The sequence below is a fragment of the Candoia aspera genome, chromosome 4 (assembly GCF_035149785.1).
Source record: "Candoia aspera isolate rCanAsp1 chromosome 4, rCanAsp1.hap2, whole genome shotgun sequence".
In the NCBI taxonomy this organism is placed as follows: domain Eukaryota; kingdom Metazoa; phylum Chordata; class Lepidosauria; order Squamata; family Boidae; genus Candoia; species Candoia aspera.
Genome location: NC_086156.1, coordinates 15767990 through 15789249, shown reverse-complemented (window position 1 = coordinate 15789249; position 21260 = coordinate 15767990). Strand labels below are relative to the sequence as shown.

At 41.7% G+C, this 21260-nt stretch overlaps 1 protein-coding gene across 1 annotated transcript in view; it reads left to right on the top strand.

The window, feature by feature from the left end:
• LOC134496145 (nuclear anchorage protein 1-like) overlaps positions 1-21260 on the top strand; it is a 63339-nt gene that overhangs the window by 12887 nt on the left and 29192 nt on the right. The window contains exons 5-13 of the mRNA XM_063301901.1: positions 420-539; positions 1522-1638; positions 2139-2258; positions 7650-7775; positions 8178-8285; positions 9434-9559; positions 18405-18506; positions 18680-18778; positions 20034-20147. Coding sequence (XP_063157971.1) covers positions 420-539; positions 1522-1638; positions 2139-2258; positions 7650-7775; positions 8178-8285; positions 9434-9559; positions 18405-18506; positions 18680-18778; positions 20034-20147 — 1032 coding nt within the window. The remainder of the gene's footprint in view (positions 1-419; positions 540-1521; positions 1639-2138; positions 2259-7649; positions 7776-8177; positions 8286-9433; positions 9560-18404; positions 18507-18679; positions 18779-20033; positions 20148-21260) is intronic.

The following is a 21260-nucleotide window of genomic DNA, read 5'->3' as shown; positions in this document are numbered from 1 at the left end:
ACCAGGCCCAATGCCATTAAGGGCTTTATAGGTGAATATCAGCAGCTTGAATTGCACCTGGAAGCCCACCTGGTAATCAGTGCAACTCACACTGTAAGGGTATTACTTGGGCATACCATGGTGCACCCATGACTTGGTGCTGCTGCATTCTGGACCAGTTGCAACCTCCAAGTGATATATCAATTAGTCATGTGAGATTTTCTTTAGGGCTGTGTATGTTGCATTTGAGGAATCCATGGTGATAATCCTTTGGTGTGAATTTCTGGACTTTTGTCCAAGTCCTATCTTGGGAGCATTGTTCATATACATAGAGGTCTTATAAACTATTTTTCACAGTACATAGTATTTAAGCTTATTGTGATCATAGCAATAAAGTTCATATTTAAAAAGGCTTAATTTTTTTTAACCTTCATTTTTAGAAAAGGATGTAAGTACACTCTATCAGACGAAACAATTGTTTTTGGAACATTTGGAGACAAATTTAAAGAACCTTCAAGAAGCTCAGACTGTTGCTACTACTCATCCAAGCAGCATCAATGGTTGGTATAGAGTAGAGCTGAACAACCCATGGCTCCTGGTTTGGACTGGATGCTGTTGATAAATTAGTCTTTTGCAGTTTCTGGAACCTACTAATTCATGATTTCTGAAAATTAATTCTGTAGGTTTCTGCATGTTGATGAAGGAAAATGGAAAAACTGAATATATCTAAATTACATCCCAAAATGCAGGGAAAATCCTGGTCCCAACCATATATGTCACAAATCTTTATTCATTGTGCATCAATATCCCACTTACTGCACTCCCTGGGCCTTCCAAAATTACATTCAGATCCTGCTACCACAGGAACTCCTGATACTAGTATAGAACAGCAGTTCCCAACCTTTTTGGCATCAGGGACTGGTTTCGTGGAAGATAATTTTTCCACAGACCAGGGGAGGGGGATGGTTTCGGGATGATTCAAGTGCTTCCTCTTTTTCCCGACCTTTTATTCATTTTTCTTTGTGCCATTTGCAGCTAGCAGCCAATGGGCTTGCTTTCTCTGACAGGAGGTGGAGTTCAGGCGGTAACGCGAGCAATGGGGAGCGGCTGTAAATACTCAGGCTGTAAATTCACTCCCTTGCCCACCTCTCACCTCCTGCTTGTGGCCTGGTTCCTAACAGGCCACGGACCGGTACCAGTCCGCAGCCCAGGGGTTGGAGACCCCCGGTATAGAAGATTTTATACTTCCATCTGATCACTTAGCAATTTTGGTGGAGAACTCCTAATCAGCTCTATTCTGAGTGAACCTCACTAGTATATTTTTAAGTCATAAAAAGGAAATTGACCCTTAATGTATCAAAGTTACAAACATAAATTTGAGTTATAAAATGAAAAACTTACACAAAGAATTTGTGGAATGAGGATGAATTTATTATTATAGTTAATCCAGAAAGCAAACGGTACCTTTCACTGTTAATTCTCTAGCACTTTGAAGCTGTGTTTAATAGTATATTTCTATTTTTAATAAAATATTTTCTGCAGAACAAAAGGTTAGTGATCTCACAAATGAAAGAAGGCTTTTGATTGCTGGTCTTGAAGCACTTATTCAAGATTTGCAAGATATGCTGGGTATTACTAAAGAAAAAGTTAAATCTAAAAGTAAGTATAGAATAAATTTCATGTGTTTTTATAGGAAATCCATGTAATAATCCTCCACATGCTCTGTATCTTCCATCTTCTTTCTCATTAAAACCTGTTAGTAATATGCTTCTAGTTTTAATGGTAAATTAATCTGTTAAAAAGGGAAAAACAGAGTATCTACATGAAATTTTTTAATGGTAGCTAGGAACATACTGTCTCAAAACACTTTATAGATAGATGGGAGTCTTCCAATCAGATTTGAATCTGACAAATATGCTAAGTTGATGTTTTTGTTTGTGTGAGTGACATATTAACACCTACCAAGGAGGGAAGGGTGAAAATTGCACCTATCTTATCTTGCTAGTAGATAATTCATCAAAAATTTATTCTCTGATATAGAGAAAGGTTATTTGAAAAGAAATCTTTTCTGAAGTAGAGAACGTCTATAGCTAAAGCCAAAGTATTTTTTGAAGAGCTAAATCTTTTATTCTTAAATGATTATTCATCTTTTTTTTCAGAACAGGTTTTGGAGGAACTATGTGAACAAAAAGGATTTCTCTTAGAAAATTTGGCATCAAATCTGAAATACTTGAAACAAACACAGTCTCTTGCAGCTGCTCAACCAGACAGTACTAATGGTAAGTGTTTTATAAGATATAAATACGTGCATTACTGAAACCTGGCTGGGCCCGGAAGGAGATGTCCCTCTTGTAGAGCTGTGTCTGGCCGGGTTTCGAGTGTGGCACCAGCTGAGACATCAGGGCAGGGGAGGAGGTGTGGCTGTTGTCATCTGGGTATCTCCAGTGGCCTTCAGGGGCCATGCTCCATGAGTGACCGGGTGTGAGACCCTGTTTTTCAAGTTGGATTCCCAGGAACAGTTAGGGGTGTTGCTACTGTACCAGCCTCCCTGCTGCGTAGCAACCTTCCTGCTTAAGCTGCTGGAGGCTGTCTCAGGGTTGGTGGTGGAGTTCCCCAGACTTATTTGCCGTCCCTGGGACGGGCCTCGGAGGCAGCTCGGGAGTTCATGACCACCATGGCGGCCATGGACTTGATTCAGATTATTTGGGACCCAACTCGGGACAGTGGCCTCACCCTGGATTTAGTTTTCTTGTTGAAGCAGTGGCAATGTGATCTGAGGGGAGAAGTATATCTTTCCCCATTGTCATGGTCAGATCATGCCCTGGTGAGCCTGAGATTCTCTGCAGGGAGGCAGGATCCATTTGACTGGTCTGCCCTCAGCGACTAATGGACCCAACAGAGTTTCAGAGGGGGCTGGCGATTATACCCAAGGATCTGCTGCATGGTCCAGCAGAGGTCCTGGCCGCTGCCTGGAATAGGGAGGTGGCCGGGGCCTTGGACAGGATCGCACATATGCAGCCTCTCTTATCCCGTCGAACCTGACACTCCCTGTGGTTTACAGAGGAGTTGAGTGTTCTGGAGAGGATTAAGAGATGCCTAGAGCACCGCTGGAGGAAGACAAAGACCAAACCTGACCAAACACAAGCTAGAGCCCCTATTAAGGCCTACCTTGTGGTGGTAAGAGTGGCGAAATGTCAGTATTTCTCCGCTCTTACTGCATCCTCAAAATGCCACTCGGTGGCCCTGTTTAAGATTACCCGATCCCTTTTGGGGAAAAGGGATTCGGAGATACATCTGCAGGGCCGAGCTGAGGAGTTTTCTGGGCATCCGCAGGATAAAATTGCTCAGATCTGTTCCAAGTTGGACTCTGAGCGTGAGTCGGGGTCTGTGGAGATGCCTGGGGAACATTCTTACCCAGTTATCTGGGAACAGTTTGATCCTGTTGAACCCGAGGAAGTGGACAGGATCCTCCCGACTGTAAACGCCACCACCTGCCAATTAGATCCATGCCCCTCCTGGCTGGTGAAGGCAGCTCGGGAGGGGACATGTGGTCGGGTCCAGGCAATGGTAAATGCATCCTTGAGAGAGGGGATATTTCCGGCAGTCTTTAAGGAGGAGCTGTTGTGCGCCCTCCTCAAGAAACCATCACTGGACCCTACTATACTAGACAATTTTCGTCCAGACTCCCACCTCCCCTTTTTGGGAAAGGTGGTCGAGAAAGTGGTGGTGTTGCAGCTCCAGAGGAACCTGGATGAAATGGATTATCTAGACCCCTTTCAATCAGGTTTCAGGCCCAGTTATGGGACGGAAACGGCATTGGTCGCACTTATGGATGATCTCTGGTGGGAGCGGGATGGAGGCAGTGCATCCATCCTGGCTCTTCTTGACGTCTCAGTGGCTTTCGATACCATCGACCATGGTATCCTTCTGGGTCGGCTCAGGGAGTTGGGGGTGGGTGGCGTAGTCTTGCACTGGTTCACCTCCTTCCTCCAGGGCCGGTCCCAATTGGTGTTGATAGGGAGCAAGAGATCCAGCCCGCGGCCCCTTCTTTGTGGGGTGCCGCAGGGTTCGGTTCTCTCTCCTTTCCTATTTAACATCTACATGAAACCTCTGGGCAAGATCATCCATCACCATAGGATGAGGTATCATCAATATGTGGATGGTACTCAATTATGTATCTCCATCTCAAGTGAAGTAAGTGATGGCATGACCACCCTCTCCAGGTGCCTGGGGGCTGTGGGGGTCTGGATGGGGAACAACAGGCTTCAACTGAACCCTAGTAAGATGGAGTGGCTGTGGATTAATGGCACCTTGGGTTCTGGGAAATTGTCATCTTTAGTGCTGGATGGGGTTGCACTGCCCCAGACAGACCCGGTGCGTAACTCGGGGGTCCTCCTGGACTCATGACTCCTGCTCAAGCAGCAGGTGGCAGTCGTGGCTAGGAGGGCCTTTGTGCAACTTTGTGTTGTGCGCCAGTTACACCCTTTCCTGGACCAAGAGGCCTTTCAAACAGTCACTCATGCCCTGGTCATCTCCCATATAGACTACTGTAACGTGCTCTACATGGGGCTACCCTTGAAGAGTATCTGGAAGCTACAACTGATCCAGAATGCAGCCGCACAGGCAATCCTGGGTGTTCCAAGGTTTGCACATATAACACCTTAGTTGTATGAGCTGCAGTGGGTCCCAGTCTGCTTCTGGGTCCAATTCAAAATGTGTGGGTTACCTTTAAAGCCCTACATGGCATGGGACCAGGATATCTGAGGGACTGTCTCGTCCCTGTTACATTGATCTGCCCCAACCCGGTCATGCAGGGAGGGCATGTTATGGACCCCATCTATAAAAGAATTCCATCTAGTGGGGTCTCGGAACCGTGCCTTCTCTGCAGTAGCTCCTGCCCTTTGAAACATCCTTACCCCAGAGGTGAGACAGGCCCCCTTGCTCCTGAACTTTCGAAAAATATTAAAGACCTGGTTTTGCCAGCAGGCTTGGAACGGGAGGGGGAATAGCCATACCTGGGGATGGCTAGCGCCCTAGAGTGACTTCTGATGGACCTGCTGTACTCATAGTCTGATAATGAACTCTCAGCCATCTAGATTCCATCTCATTCTTACTTTTATTGTATTTACTGTATTTATAACTGTTCTGGTTTTAATTCCATTTTATTGTAAACTGCCTAGAGTCCCTCCTTGGGAGGGAGATGCGCAGTGATAAAGTTTGATTGATTGATTGATTGATTGATTGATAAATAAATAAATAAATAAATAAATGGTTACAGTAATTATGTACAGCTATAAACAACCAATGTAACAATCTCAAAATTATTTTAATTATTAAAAAGGGATAAAAATGTTACTATGTTAATTAATTTATCCTTATATTTACTATTGAGACCAGTCTGGTGTAGTGGTTAAGGCATCAGGCTAGAAACCAGGAGACTGTGAGTTCTAGTCCTGCCTTAGGCACAAAGCCAGCTGGGTGACCTTGGGCCAGTCACACACACTCAGCCCTAGGAAGCAGGCAATGGCAAACCACTCCCAAAAATGTTGCCATGAAAACTGCAGGGACTGACTAGGAGGCATACACACACACACATTTACTATCATCCTTGGATGCATTTCTTTGTAATTGAAAAAGCAAGTTTTCCAGATCAATACTAAGATTAAAAAAAAAAAACTTTAGACAGATGATCATGCTACTTCTAGTGCTTTGTTGTCTCTCCTTGATCTGGAAAATGGAGAATTGTAATTTTTCTCCTGTTACTTTTCAATGGGTCTTGACCTTTAAAACTAATTTTTTAGGGGATCTATGTTGTTTTTCCCTCCTATTCCATAGCTGCTCCTGTCTTTTTGTATTCACTAGAAAAAGAAAGGGAAATAATGGCCATCTTAAGATTAGCTAGGCCAATATAGAACTTTGCAGTGTCAACAAGGAAACTGTGGATGTCAGGTCACCACCAGTCTGCTCCCAGGTCATTCTTATTCCCAATTTTAACTCCGTTCAGCAGGCCTTTAACTTTATTAAACTGTGAAAGTGTGTTTTTTCTAGTATTATTATTAAAGTAGTATCATATATAAATTATAGGAGGAATTTATTTATTCAGCTTTATAAGCTGCAAACTCAAAGATTCTAGACGGTGTACAGAATAAAGATACCTACCCATATGGATGGATGGATGGATGGATGGATGGATGGATGGATGGATGGATGTTAGATATAGAGCATTGCGGGAAAATGCACTTAAATACCAATTTGGTGGGACCTGGAGCATGACCACCTTGCCTCATCTTACAGGACAAGCAGAGATAATTGGGATAAGGCAGTCCTGTAAATAACTAGGCACATGTCCATGTAAGTCTTTATCAGTGACTCCCAGCACCTTGAATTGTACCTAGAAGCCCATTGGTAACCAATGCAGCTTGAGGAATAGAGGAGTTTCATAGGTATACTGAAGTGTGCCCGTTAGTGCTCATCTAGCTGCATTCTGAACTAGCTGTACTAAAATGGTCTTTAAGGACAGCTCCATGCAGAGCACGTTACAGTAATCCAGATGAGAAGTGACTAAGACATAAGTGACTGTGAGCAGGTTCTGCCAGTCCAGGACAGGGTGCAGTTGACTCACAAGATGAACCTGTGCCAAAGAAACAGTGCTCCCCAGTCCCAAGTCCTGGTCAGTCGAGAAGAATAGCATGATTGAAAGCCACCAATAGATCAAGGAAGGTCAAAAGATTTGTACCACCCCATCCTAGTCCCACCAGACTCATAGTTCGTAGTAATCTACAAGCATGATCAATGCTGTCACAGTGCTATATCCTGGTCTGAAATCCAACTGAAAAGGATCCAGATAATCTGTTTCCTCCAGGGCCCTTTGGTAGTTTCTTGAGGAAGAGGTATGCTATTGCCTCTTTCAAGACAGGAGGGACAACCCACTTACTCAAGGATGAATTCACCACTGCCTAACCCCAACCACAGTTCATCTCCTGGGTGGCCTGATCAGCCAAGAGGGATATGGATCTAGTCTGCACTCACAACTCAAAGGATCTTGTCTCCTTGCTTGAGACAGTGCAGCCCAGGAGCTGCAAGTGGCCCCCATCTCCCTTGTACTCCTCACCCAGGAGTAGACAAGACTAAAAATGTGGGCTCTTATTAGGTGTTTCTTGAGGCTGGAGGGAGTTTCAATGCCAAAATGGATGTCTAAAGCCTTGCAAATTCTGAAGACCCTTAAAAACCTTGAACCTTCCTCTAAAAATGGTTCCTGTCCCTGCTCTCTTTTGAAATATGCCCTTGCCATGCCATGTAAAGCCTAGTGAGGCTATTAAGCTGGTAGAAGTTAGCATGCCTGCATGAATGCTTAAAAGTCAAAAACAGTTAATTGTAAGATACGATCACATTTATTCTAAATATATCCAACTGCCCTGGTTACAGCCCAAGAAGCCTATTTCTATGTGAATCATAGATATTGTTGGTAGTATAGTTTACTGTATTCCTCCTGGTATATCTGAAGGGAAAGAACATAGCTAATAATTTTTTAGTTTCCTCATAGCCAAATGTACACTGAAATGCTCATTTTTCCCCAAAGCTGTAACATTATTTATAATATTTTTTTCTAAAAGGCCAAAAAAAATTACTTTCATCTTTTATGCTTAACATGAAGTATATTTCAATTTTAGAGCAAAATGTACAAGAACTCATTGAAGAAAGAAAGCTTTTGTCTCTAGCCTTAGAGGGAATTGTACAAAATATTCAAAATATACAGAAACTTGAATCAAGCAAAGCTGAAATACTAACACCCAGTGGTAAGTACAGAATTAAAGTTGTTATCAGATGCACAGTGCTTCACAAATAAACCTTTTTATTTATCTCATGTCTGAAAGAATAACATCCATATACACTATTCTACCAGAACTGAAATCTTGTGTTTGTTTTGTCTGTATTTCCTCACTATTGAAAGAAGTATTTTTTAGATGCCACAGTCAGAGGTATTATTGAGATCATCCAGTTTAATGCCCCTTAAGCAACAGTAGTTTTAGGCTTGCTGTGGAAGGAATTGAAAGTATCAGAAATAAGAGCTAAGTAGAATAAAATCTTTTCTTCCTGTGGGATTCCTTCTTCACATCAAACAGGAGGTAAACTTCCTGGTAAGATCATAACAATATTTTCAATCCTTTAGGCTAATTCTAAAATATTTCCATTTATAGAAATAGAGGAATTATCTGAGAAGAGAAGGTTGTATTTGGATAATATGGAATTAAATATGAAAGATTTGAAAGATTTGCAGACCACTGCATTTATTCAGCCAGATAATGGTAAGTAATTAATTTTTAGTATGTTAATATGCTAGGTACTTTCCTGTTTTCTCAGCAATATTTTGTTTTAGTCTAGTAAAGCAGGATTACACAAAAGTGGGAGGGATATAACATTGGTGAAAAGACAAAGTGCAAGGGCACAGGATACATGTAAAATCTTAAAGCGCATTTTTGGTCCACGAGATAGTACTGATGGTGACAAAAATAATTCTTAGTTTGGTGTGGGGAAGCATCCGGCGATGGTTAATTCCCCCTATAGCCCAGGAAAGCAGGGATCATATGACTTAAATGTTTTTAATCTAGGCTTGATGAGATAGGATTAATCTGTTCCTAACTCATAAGGGCCCACCAATTGTTCTGGTGCAGTTTTTCAGCAAACAGTGGCACCTGCAGGGAGAATGAGGAATTGATAAAAATGGACTTTCTCTGATGGAAGGTTTTTGTCCCTCACTAGACGTAATGTAGCTAGAATTAGAACTTGTATTTCAAATCTTCCCATTTGAGGTTCTAACTTTCTTCCATCCCTGTATTGCTCAGGAAGATATGAAAAACAAAAGCATACTCTTCCCTTGATTTTTAATCTCTCAAAGAGATAGGCATCTTGACAACACAACGTATAGTGACAGAGTGCCAAAATAGAGCCTATAATGGAGATTTCGCCGATTTCCTGGCTATGACAAATGAAGTAAAAATTATATTTGTAACCTAGAGATATGTCTATAATTTTATACTCTATATTTTATATCTTGTATTTTATCTCCTGTGTTTTTATTATATTGAACTGTGATGTGAATGTGCCATATGATAAATAAAATATAGGCATCTTACTAGAAGTAGAGGGGACCAGCCCATAGGTCAACTCTTGGTATGCTTCTGATCTAATTAGAACCTTTTGTGCTACTAGTGATGCTTATTACAGCCATGGTAAAAAAAAAACTTACATTTCCCCCCAATTCCTGCTGAATCAGCATTTTAGTGATGTGTCATTGCTGCTATTGAGTTTTTGCTTTTTTTGTGTGTGTTTAATGTGTTTTATTTCAGTCTTTTTTAATGTGTTATATCCTAGCTCTAGATACTGCCTTGCTGTCTAATTCTGTAGGGTACATTTCTAAAATTGTAATAGTAACATGGATATTCCTTTTATGCAGAGCAGATAGTTCAACAGCTAGCTGAGAAAAAAAGAGCTTTGGTGGACAGTCTGCATGGAATTATTCAAGATATGGAACAAGCACAAAACTTTGATTTAGAAAATGGTTTGATGAAAATATCTGATGGTAAGTGTTTAAAATAAAATTGTAGGACAATCTATTAACATCATCTGTCCCAGAAAGAACATTGCCATCATCTAATACATTCTTTGCAGCTCTTTTTAAAGGGTAACTCTTGTTATTTGATGTTGTTTGGGGGGGGTGGGGGGAAGAAACATTATAAACCCCTGGGGTGCAAATATTAGTATCTAAGTGTAATTTTTATTTCATTTTTTAAATCAAATCGTTCTTCTTTGTGATCTCTGTACATTTATGGTGATGCTTCTGTGCAGAGCCTCTGTTGGAACTTTTCTGTAGCTGCAGAGGATTTTTTTCTCTGTACCTCAGTGCACATGTTCTTGGGCTTGGCTCTCAGTTGTCCCCCAAGTTTTCTTTCAAGCACTGGCATTGCAGCAATATCTGGTTCTTCCTCTGTTGAATTTCCTCTGTTGAATTTTTGTTTATCTTTGGACTTTTTATTGGTATATTATTTTCTGCTACAGATTAAGGTTACTATGGTAACTAATCATTTTGGCCAGGTGAAGAGTTTGAATTTAATTGTTCTCTTTTCAGGTGTTAATAGTTGCAATTGTCATGAGTACTGATGGCGAGCAGGAGGGGGCCTCTATCCGGGGGGGAAAACGCATGCGTAGTACTGAGGAATTAAGCAGCCATTCAAAGAGACACAGATCAGACCTGCCTTAACTTTTGGGTTTTATCTGTCTGGGTTTTTCCCACGCTTCTTCAGTTTGTTAGGATTTTCTGTCTTATGTAGCAGTAATAAACACTAGAGACCTATTCCTCGTCTCAGCATGATTCCTGACTGTTAGGACATCAATCCTAACAAACTCCTACTCCCATTGAAAGAGGGAGGAACAAAGAAAAATAAAGGAGAGACATTTGGGAAAATGTCTTCGGAAAACCAGGAAATTCAGCAAGCCATCCAACAATTGGCAGCAGCCCTGCAACAACACCAACAAGTAGATCTCCAGATCAACACATTACAAGCAGCTATGCTACAGCAGTTACAACAACCAGCTCCGGTTAACCCACAACCAGTGCCAGCAGCAGCAGCAGCAGCAGCTCCGGCAGTAGTCTTGAGATCCCAGGGCAGTCTACCAGAGAGGTTTGGAGGAGAAGCAGGACAGTTGAGAACTTACAGAGTGCACACTGTTTTTCGACACCAGACCGGCAGAGTTTCCCACAGACAGAACCAGAGTCACCTTCATTTTAAGTCTGCTAAAGGGCCTAGCAGCCAAATGGGCTATTCCCATGGTGGAGAACAATGACTCAATTCTCAACGACTACCAGAATTTTCTGGCAGGGTTCCGAGCACACTTTGACGACCCAATCAGAGAGGTCACTGCCAGCCGGGAAATTCGGAAGCTCAAGCAAGGCAACAAGAGAGTGGGAATCTACATTGCTGATTTCAAGCTTTTAGCAGGAGATCTGGACTGGAATGAGAGTGCCTTGAAAGACCAATTCAAACGGGCTGGATGAAGAAATTAAAAATGAATTAGTGCGCCAGGGAACACCAGCTACCCTAGAAGGTTTATATCAGTTGTCTGTGGTCATAGATGCCAGGCTAGAAGAGCTCAGACAGATTCAGCCGGGGAGAGGCAGGGGCCTCAGGGCACTTCCAGGATTTCCAGCTCTCTCCGCAGCATCTCCTTATTCAGGACCAGAGGAGCCGATGCAGATCGGGGTGAGCAGGAGGCTTATTTCTGAGGCTGAGAGACAGAGAAGGAGAGAGAGAACCCTCTGTTTCTACTGCGGAGTCCAGGGGCACATGATGAGAGCTTGCCCAGCGAGAAGCCAAGCAAATTCCGTAAGACCCCCAGGGCAAGCAGCTGAACCAAGAGCCACCTCCGCCTCTACTTCCAACCAGGGAAACTCCATTGGTCTCCCTCCACAGAGCTCAGCAGGGAGACCATCAATCAATTAAGAAGGGCTCATTCCGAGGATTCCTGGCAATCCTTTTACTACTTACCAGTCATAACGCACATAAACCCAGAGCACCAGGTCAAGCTAGAGGCCCTCGTGGATTCTGGAGCTTCCACCAATTTTATTGATGTACAGACTGTACAAGATTTCAACATCCCGACCATAGAATTGCCACGTCCCATAGAAGTGGAGACCATTGATGGCCAGCCCCTCAAGGCAGGGCCGATTAGAAGGTTCACAGAACCTTTGCAACTAACAACGGGAGATCACACTGAGTAGATCCAACTTTATGTTATGGCATCACTTAATGTGCCTATAGTCCTGGGCACACCTTGGCTGAAGATCCACAACCCATTGTTGAACTGAACTACGGGAGCAATCTCCTTCCCAGCTAAGGAATGCCAGCACCACAAGATTCAAGCCACTCTCCTCTCTCCAGCAACCAACGCAGTCACGGAAGCAGGGGGGGTCCAGTTGCTAGCCAAGTATGCAGATTTTGCAGATGTTTTCAGCGAACAAGAGGCCACAGCACTACCCCCCCATAGGGACTGCGATTGCATCATTGAGTTGATACCAGGAGCCAGGATTCCAGCAAGGAAACAATATCCCATGTCCCCCAAGGAACTAGCCACCTTAAAGGATTACTTGGATTCTAATCTCCAAAAGGGTTTCATCCGACCATCTACTTCCCCAGCATCTGCTCCTACCTTCTTCATACCAAAGAAGCCTGACCCGTTGGCACCGGCAAACCAGGAGGTACCCATGAGAGTGGTCCACGATTTCAGTTCCCTCAATAAACTCACGATAAAAGAAAATTATCCCCTCCCGCTAATATCTGATCTGCTGGATCACTTACAGAAAGCATGCATTTTTACTAGGTTGGACCTCAGGAATGCATACAATCTGATCCAGATGAAAGAGGGGCATGAATATCTGACTGCCTTCGATACCAGGTTTAGTAAATTTGAGTACCTTGTTTTGCCCTTTGGCTTGTCTAATGCAGGAGCCATATTTTCCCGATTTATGAATCAAATTTTCTCTGATTTACTAGATAAGTATCTAGTCATTTATCTAGATGACATATTAATATTCTCTGACGATGCTACAACTCATGTAACCCATGTACGTAATGTCTTACAAAGATTGAGAGAGAACAAGCTGTTCGCCAAGCTAGAGAAGTGTGCCTTTGATTTAACTGAATTACATTTCCTGGGCTATAAAATATCAACAGAAGGCATATCCGTGGATCCTTCTAAGGTCCAGGCAATTCTCTCTTGGCAACCCCCCCGAAATGTGAAAGAGGTACAAAGATTTCTAGGGTTTTGCAATTTTTACAGGAGATTCATAAATAAATTTAGTGACAGGGCTAAACCCCTCACACAACTTTTGAAGAAAGGGTCAAAATTCATTTGAGGGGAGAGAGAGCAAGCAGCCTTCCAAGAATTTAAGCAACTCTTTGCATCCCAGCCACTTTTAAAGCACCCTGATCCCACGAAGCAATTCATAATGCATTCAGATGCTTCCAATATTGCCACTGGGGCGGTGTTATTGCAATATACAAACAAAACCGAGAATACATTGCTTCCGTGTGCCTTTTTTTCACGCATGCTCTCACCAGCAGAGAGAAACTACGATGTTTTTAACAAGGCGTTGCTAGCAATTAAAGCAGCATTTCAAGAGTGGAGGCACTGGCTAGAAGGTGCAACCTTTCCTGTGAAAGTTTGCACTGATCACAAGAATTTACAGCTTCTACAAAACACCAGATCCTTCACCCCACACCAAATCAGATGGAGCCAGTTTTGCTCCCGTTTCAATTTTGTTATTTCTTACGTTCCCGGGGCACAGAACTGTTTGGCAGATGCCCTGTCTCGATCCATTCAGGCAACCCCCGCTACTCACCAGGAGGTACAGGCTACTATATTACAACCTCACAACTTTCAGCAGTCTATGAGGGGGAACCAGACAGAGATTTTAGCAGCAGGCAGACAAGCAGAGGACCTATTTACAAGAGTCAGAGCTCAGCAGCAACAGGACCCGTATGCCAGGGCCAGGATGGATGACCTCCAGAGGGGCCCACAAGACACTGCCTCCCCCTTTAATGTGGAGGCAGGAATCCTCTGGCATAGCGGGCGATTATACATTCCCCCTCATTGAGGGAAGAAGTACTGAGGCTTTGCCATGACCATCAAACGGCAGGCCACGGAGGTGTTTTCAAAACTCTCCATAGAGCTCTGAGAGACTACTGGTGGCCTAAGATGACTGCAGACATAAAGGGTTACGTTGCTTCTTGTCATACCTGCAGACGAGCCAAGCCTCTCCCAGGGAAGCCCACAGGACTCTTGCAACCCCTACCCACCCCCAGTAGGCCTTGGGATACAATTTCCATGGATTTCATCATTGATTTACCCCCGGTCCAGGGGCTGACTTCCATACTAGTGGTGGTGGACCTTTTCACTAAAATGGCTCATTTTATTCCTTGCAAGGGCCTCCCATCTGCGCAAGCCACAGCGCAGTTGTTCATGGACCATGTTTTTAGGTATAGAGGCATGGTAAATCACTTGGTGAGTGACAGAGGCCCTCAGTTCACTTCCAGGTTCTGGAGGGCCCTTTTCCAGTCATTAGGGGTCCAGATCCACCTATCATCATCGCATCATCCTGCTAGTAATGGGCAAGCTGAGAAAATTAACCAATGGTTACAGCAGTATCTCAGGTGTTACACCACTTATCAGCAAGACAATTGGCCAGACCTGCTCCCCATGGCAGAATTTACTTATAACAACTCTGTGCAATCCTCTACCAAGATGTCTCCTTTCCAAGCACTCTATGGGGTTAACCCTCAGGTGTTGCCCACCTCCTCCCAGCAGGGAGCTGTTCCAGCCACAGCTGATTTTCTTAAAGAGCAACAAGCCGCACAGGAGTTGTTAAAGGAGCAGCTGAACAGGGCAAAGAGTGCTTACAAGAGAGCTGCAGATGCTCACAGACAAGAGGGGCCAGTGATTGCGGTAGGAGACAGAGTGTGGCTCTCTACCAAGTTTTTGACCTCTACCAGGCCCTCCAAGAAGTTGGACTCTAAGTTTGTGGGCCCTTTCACTGTGGTACAGCAGATAAATCCAGTGGCTTATTGCTTAAAGCTGCCAGCATCCATGAAAATCCATCCAGTCTTTCACAGAGCCTTGCTAGCCAAGGACCCTCCCCCAAGTGCCTTACGATCGCAACTGCCCCCCCACCTCCAGTAATTGTGGAGGGGGAGGAGGAATACCAAGTCGAGGAAATTCTGGACTCTAGGAGGAGGGGAAGGGGCATCCAATATTTCATACACTGGAAAGGGTACCCTGAGGAAGAGCGCACGTGAGAGAATGCCAGAGATGTACATGCACCAACGCTGGTTCATCGATTCCATCAGCTTTTCCCTCACAAACTCAAGCCTCGCACTCTACCAGAGATTCCTCACTTGGCTGAGCAAGCAGAGGAATCCCAAGCAGAGGAGTTTGTAAGTTTGCACCCTCCACCCCTGCCTGAAGCCTTGAGACCAGAAACAGAGGAGGAGGGAGAGCTGCAGCCCTCCACCTCAGGCTTGCATTTCCCAAGGGGGAGGGGGGAAGAATCTTCTAATTATCTAGCTATTTTCCAGCAGCAGCCACCTGGGCCAGAAGCGTTATCAGACCTGGAGAGCAGCACTGATTCGTCCTTGGAGGAGTTTTCCTTTGAAGAATTTCCATCGTTGCCCAGTTCCCATGGGAGCTTGGAGGGAGAGATGGACTCTTATCAGACCTCTGGAAGGGGGGGGGCTGAAATGGAATGTGAATCTGGAGGGGAGGGTGATGTCATGAGTACTGATGGCGAGCAGGAGGGGGGAAAACACATGCGTAGTACTGAGGAATTAAGCAGCCATTCAAAGAGACACAGATCAGACCCGCCTTAAGTTTTGGGTTTTATCTGTCTGGTTTTTTCCCACGCTTCTTCAGTTTGTTAGGATTTTCTGTCTTATGTAGCAGTAATAAACACTAGAGACCTATTCCTCGTCTCAGTGTGATTCCTGACTGTTAGGACAGCAATTGCCTGAAGCGAGAGCAGTTCGCTTGTTAGTTTTCAGTTCCTTCTCTTTAGGCATGTAGAGAGTAAGCAGCTCTCAGAAAACCTGTGAGAATGCAGAAGCCTGTAAATATGTTTTTGTGCTTTCTGTAAATAAATGTATTTTAATAAAAATGCCTGGTGCGTGACTTTTCTGATCTCTCCTGGGCCAAATGCTTTCTAGCACTCTGCCAACACTTTTGATCCCTTTTCTTCTTGATTTTGATTTGTCCTAATTCACCAACTATCTGAAGATTCACCACATCTTCAGGCAGTCCCCCAGGGCAAGCAGTGAAATGATAGGATGGTATACAAAATCATTGCTTCTGACTAAAAGCCTTACCAGCCTTCAATGGAAAAAGCCATTATTTTGGATTATTCAGTTTTATCCATCATTTTTCAGCTTATGCCATTATATCCAATTTCTTCAGCAGTCTCCTTCCACTCTTGCTCTAGACTTGCACAGCTCCTGCAGAAGGAGCAATCAAACCTGTTCACAAGTCTAATCTTCCTTGTGAATTTTTTTTAGGATTCTTCCTGGTAGAGAAGAAGGATGGAGAACTGAGTCCCATTTAAATCTTTGAGACTTGACTTAACTTCCACCATACAGATAGTGGCTTTGTTCAGCATATTGTTTCTGCTGCTTCTGAGCCATCAATCTACATGATGCTTCCATAGCTGCATTAAACTGTAACATTATTATTATTATCCACATTTCTTAGTTGATGGACCAGCATATCTCGCCCTTGGCCTTTCTACCAGAATGACAGTCTTTATAAAAAGCATACTTATGGTCACGGTTGTGCTTTGCCTCAGTGGAATTCACATCTGTCCATGTATTGAGAATTGGTATAGTCATGTTCTGTTTTCTTGGACCAGATACAAGACTAACAGTTCTTGAAACTCTTAAGTTCAGAGTCCCTCTTAAGTAGTCTCAACTATATCTTATCCAGTCTATTATTTTTATTGGAGTATTACTGGATTTGGAACTCTGTAAAGGCAGTTCAGCAAACCCTATTCCTTTCCAAGATAACTGTTAGGTTTCATTCATCCATTCATGTCAGGTTCCTCCATCTTTATTAGCCTAACTCTTCAGGCCTATTCTTTGGAATAAAAAAATATTACCATTGACAGCGCCATGATAGCAAAGCTGCAACGCTTGGACTGGCACAGCCTTCACAGTGTAATGCTTTCTGCTGTTCATGTTAAAGGTGAAAGGTTCCCTGTGCAAGCACCAAGTCATGTCTGACCCTTTGGGGGGATGCCGCTTTTGCGACGTCTTCTTGGCAGACTATAGCAGGGTGGTTTGGCATTGCCTTCCCCAGTCGTCACCTTCCTCAGCAAGCTGGGTACCCATTTTACCGACCTTGGAAGGATGGAAGGCTGAGTTGACATGAGCCGGCTACCCGAGAATCAGCTTCCGCTGGGATCGAACTCGGGTCGTGGGGAGAGTTTCAGTTGCAATTCTGCCGCCTACCACTCTGCACCACACAAGGCTTGCTATTCATGTTACAGGAATAGAAAACAATGTAACAAATATCCTGAACAGAATAGCATTCTGACATTCCATAAGTGAATGCTACAGTCTTCAGTGGTTCAGTATTCTTCATAAAGTGAGGTTGCCCAACCATAGATCTGTTTGCTTTGAAGGACAGTGCTCACTGACACCACTTCTGCTGCAGAACAGCAGGAGTCCAGGTTTTCTTAGGGATACATTCCTTTTACGTTGGACTGAAACTCTCTTGTATCTGTTCCTAGCTTTCCTCCTCCTCACCAGGATCCTTGTACTCTCTGTGGATATGATCAGCATGTATCTAGATCTAGATCCCACATAGGCAGGGTTTTCTCCATTTCTCCAAATAGAGGGCAACCACATGTCTCTCTTTCTTGCATTGAGTTCAACTTTTTGAACTCTAGCTATTACATTTCTTTAAGATGGCATTTTTAATACCAGTTACTTCTGTCCAAAGGGCTAGTGAGCTTTTCGTTCTGAGCTATGATCATTCTTTTGTTTGGTACCATAACAAAGAAGTCATTATATGACCAGTCATTACTTTCTTACCAAATATAGTTTTACAATCTCATCTGAATTGCTTACTTTGTCACCAGATTCCCTATTAGAACAATCTTTTCACTTGACTATCTCCAATGCATGAGACTTCTATTTACCATAATCTTCTATAGAACTGTTGTTGTTGTTTATTCGTTTAGTCGCTTCCAACTCTTCGTGACTTCATGGACCAGCCCACGCCAGAGCTTCCTGTTGGTCGTCAACATTCTATAGAACTAACAGTTTATAAATTTGCTTTCAAGGAAAAAGTTAAGGCCTTACAGTCCGGTTTTAAAGATTGGCAAAATGAGTTTGGATTGGCAATGATTTCATTGCAAAAACAGTCCCTTCTAATTTGTTCTCATTCAACACACGCTGTAATCTCTTCTGTAGCCTTTTTGGCAGTTGTTTCCATTTTTTATCTGTGTAGAACAGCAACATGCTCACAGTCCTCAAAGTTTGTTCAACACTGCAGAACTTCTTGGACTAGAAGGGCAAAAGTATACTCTCTTCCATTCTTATGTAATAGGGCACCTTCCTTACCTGCACCCATATATGCAAAACATTTTTTTTAATGATTGCTCTGATAAATAGAGCTTTTTTCTTATTTCAGCAACAATTCATGACATATATTCATGCAGTACAGTATTTTCTAAGTTAAAGGTTACTTTTTTTACTATGTTGATAAATGCAGATACAGAGATTGTCTTCCATTTCAAATGTAAGTCATTAGTACCTGGTCTTCGTTTTAAATATAATATTTTAAAAGTTTTCAGTTGTTGACTATGTCTATTTCTAAATTTCTAGAGAGAAAAATACATGAGCTGCTGGTGCTTTCAACACTAGAATCAAACTTGTATGAACTGGAAGAAATAGGGGCTCTTTCAGATAATCAGCTGGATGTTATGAGTAAGTACAAAATTAGGTTTTGAAGCATGTATTTCATGGTGAAAGAAAAAGCTCTTTGGCAGATAACCTGTACAAGGACAATTTATTTAGTGAACAAATATAAAATTGTTGAGGAAAAATATCTTAAATACATTATTTCTTTATTATTTATTACAATCTGATTGTTTTTCTAGAAAGAAGAATGCACAATATAAACGAACGAAGTAAGAGTTCAGTTCAAAGACATAACATAATTTATTCCAGAGAACATTTAAAAGACAATATACTTGATAGTAAGTACAAACAGTTGTATAATATTAGGTTATTTGGAATTAATGTATAAAAATGAATCCAGTATCCATCAAGTTCAACCAATAAATCAAATTCTGCTGCTTTTTAGAATGTGTGCATGGACATATACTTGAATTAGCTTAGACCATGTCCATAATTTGAAACTTTATTTAGTTTTTTCTCCTTTTATATACTAATTTTGTATTGGTATCATGTGGTGAAATAGTGGCTCATTGAAAATAGTTTTATCTTTTTCATTCTGCTAATGCTGATAATTTGGAGTATTATTAAGTGGTCTTTGTAAAGTTTAAGGTCTTAAACTATATCACTCCATTGACCTATGTCCAAATTAATTTTTGTGTTTTAACTAATTTTAGGCTCCCTTTTTGTTTGAATAAAAATTATCAATAGTCTTAAGATTTGAATTAAATCAACAGTTATTTCTCTACTACTGTCTTTGTAATCATGATGCCAAAATCCTGTGGTGGAAGAAGGCAAAACATTCATGATATACAGGGTAAATAACTATAATAACTTTTCTACCCTAAAACCAATGCCTCTGCTACTTATAATCCATAGTAAAATTGTATCTTCCTGTTAAATTTCAGATCTTTCTCCACTACCTGACCTTTCATCATTTTATAGTGACTTATTCTCAGATGATAATGCACCCATATTTATCCCAGTTCTCTTCTATAGCTTGCACTGTCATTATAATAATACTATATTTTTCACACCTAGATCTTCCTTGTTTATTTGTTTATTCCTTGTCAATATTGCTTTGTAAATGTGCATTAAAGCTTGCTGAGAACAGATACCTAATCCAAGATGCTTACAGTCAAAAAGTCACCATGGGAAAAAGCAAAGGAGGAGGAGGAAATTGGAGGCAAGCTAGTTATAGGCTTAGTTATAGCCATATAATTAAAGTAGAAAATTGTGCATATGTTCTGTAGAAAAGATGGGCCTTGAGGATTGATGTGAAAATGGTGGTGTGGGGGAGAGATTACATCTTTTACATCTAAAAGAGATTAGCTTTGTTGGGGGAGTTCCATACAGAGCAACAGAGGAAGACAAGTAGAATCAGTTTCAACTGTCTAAGAGTAAAACACTTCATGCTAAACACGGTTCTTCTTGTATGCCTACTTTTTCCAGTGAGCTACTGTGAAATACTTCAGATCGCTGGTGGGAGATGATATTGTTATAAACACATCTCATGTGAATTTAATACTTCAGTGAAGATGGTTCTTTTCTTTTTAGGACAAAAAGATGCAATACAAGAATTTCTTGAACGAAAAAAACATTTGTTTTCATATCTGCAAGCAAGTATCAAAAATCTGCAACAAAAAGGCATTATTCGGAAAGATGTATCTGGTAAATATCATGTCATTATTTCTGGTTATGATCTTTTTGGATTTCTTTTAGAGCTTTTTTAAAATATAAGGCCCCACAAATAAATGATTATGTCTTTCAAAAAAAGCTTCATTCAGATAGACAAAAGTTTGTATTTATTTACTTCTCTTGTAGCTAACCCATTCTTAAAACTTGTTTTTCCACATTTGTTTTTCCATAAACAGATTACAGTGAAGGAGGGTGGGGGGAGGGTAATCAAGAACAGTATTTCCACTTGGAAGTTTCCAATAATTTTCATCACAAGTTTACCGTAGATATTTCTATTAAAGAATAATCAATAATGAATAATCCTATATGTATTTTGTGAGCACTTATGAAAATGACACATACCTCCAAAATAATAAATGGCCATACTGAGAAAAGCCTTCATATTTCATCAAGTTCAAGAGTAGGAGCTAGAAAGCTTTTTTTTTCAATTAATGAAAAAACACTTAAAGCTTTTTTTGTGATCCCAGTTGTTACAAAATCACAAAAACTGAAATAGGATATGAGAGTAACAGATATGGAACACAAAGCAATAAAGGCAAAAGACCTGAAGATGTCCAGCATTTTTCAGGCAAAAATACAGTGCTACATCTCCTAGATCTTGCAGAATTCACCAAAACTTCTATCTTCCATTCTCAATCTTGGGAGAGGACTTGCAAAAGCTGTTCCAGAATCTTGACAAAATCCTTTAAATACTGTAACATCCCTCAGAGCATTGCTATTGGAGGGTTTGTAAAGGAATCACGTTATTTGATTTCTGCTCAGAACTCCAGCTGAATGAACTTGGGAATGCTATAGAGAGGAAATGGATAGAGGAACAAATAAAAGCAGTATTATTGGTGGTGTCTACTATCACTGCTCAACTATGGAGAAGATATGGGTGATATCTGATGGGATATCTTCAAACTGATGGGAGAATTATGGGAGACAAACCCAGCCAAGCACAGTCCTTCCAGAAATTTATTTTATAACTCCCATGGTATTATTCTATACCTAGTGTATCTAAATATCCTGATTGAGAGAGCTAGATGCAAGTTGATGTCTGAATAGCTCTGAAAATACACATTATGTACACAATAATGTTTGGAA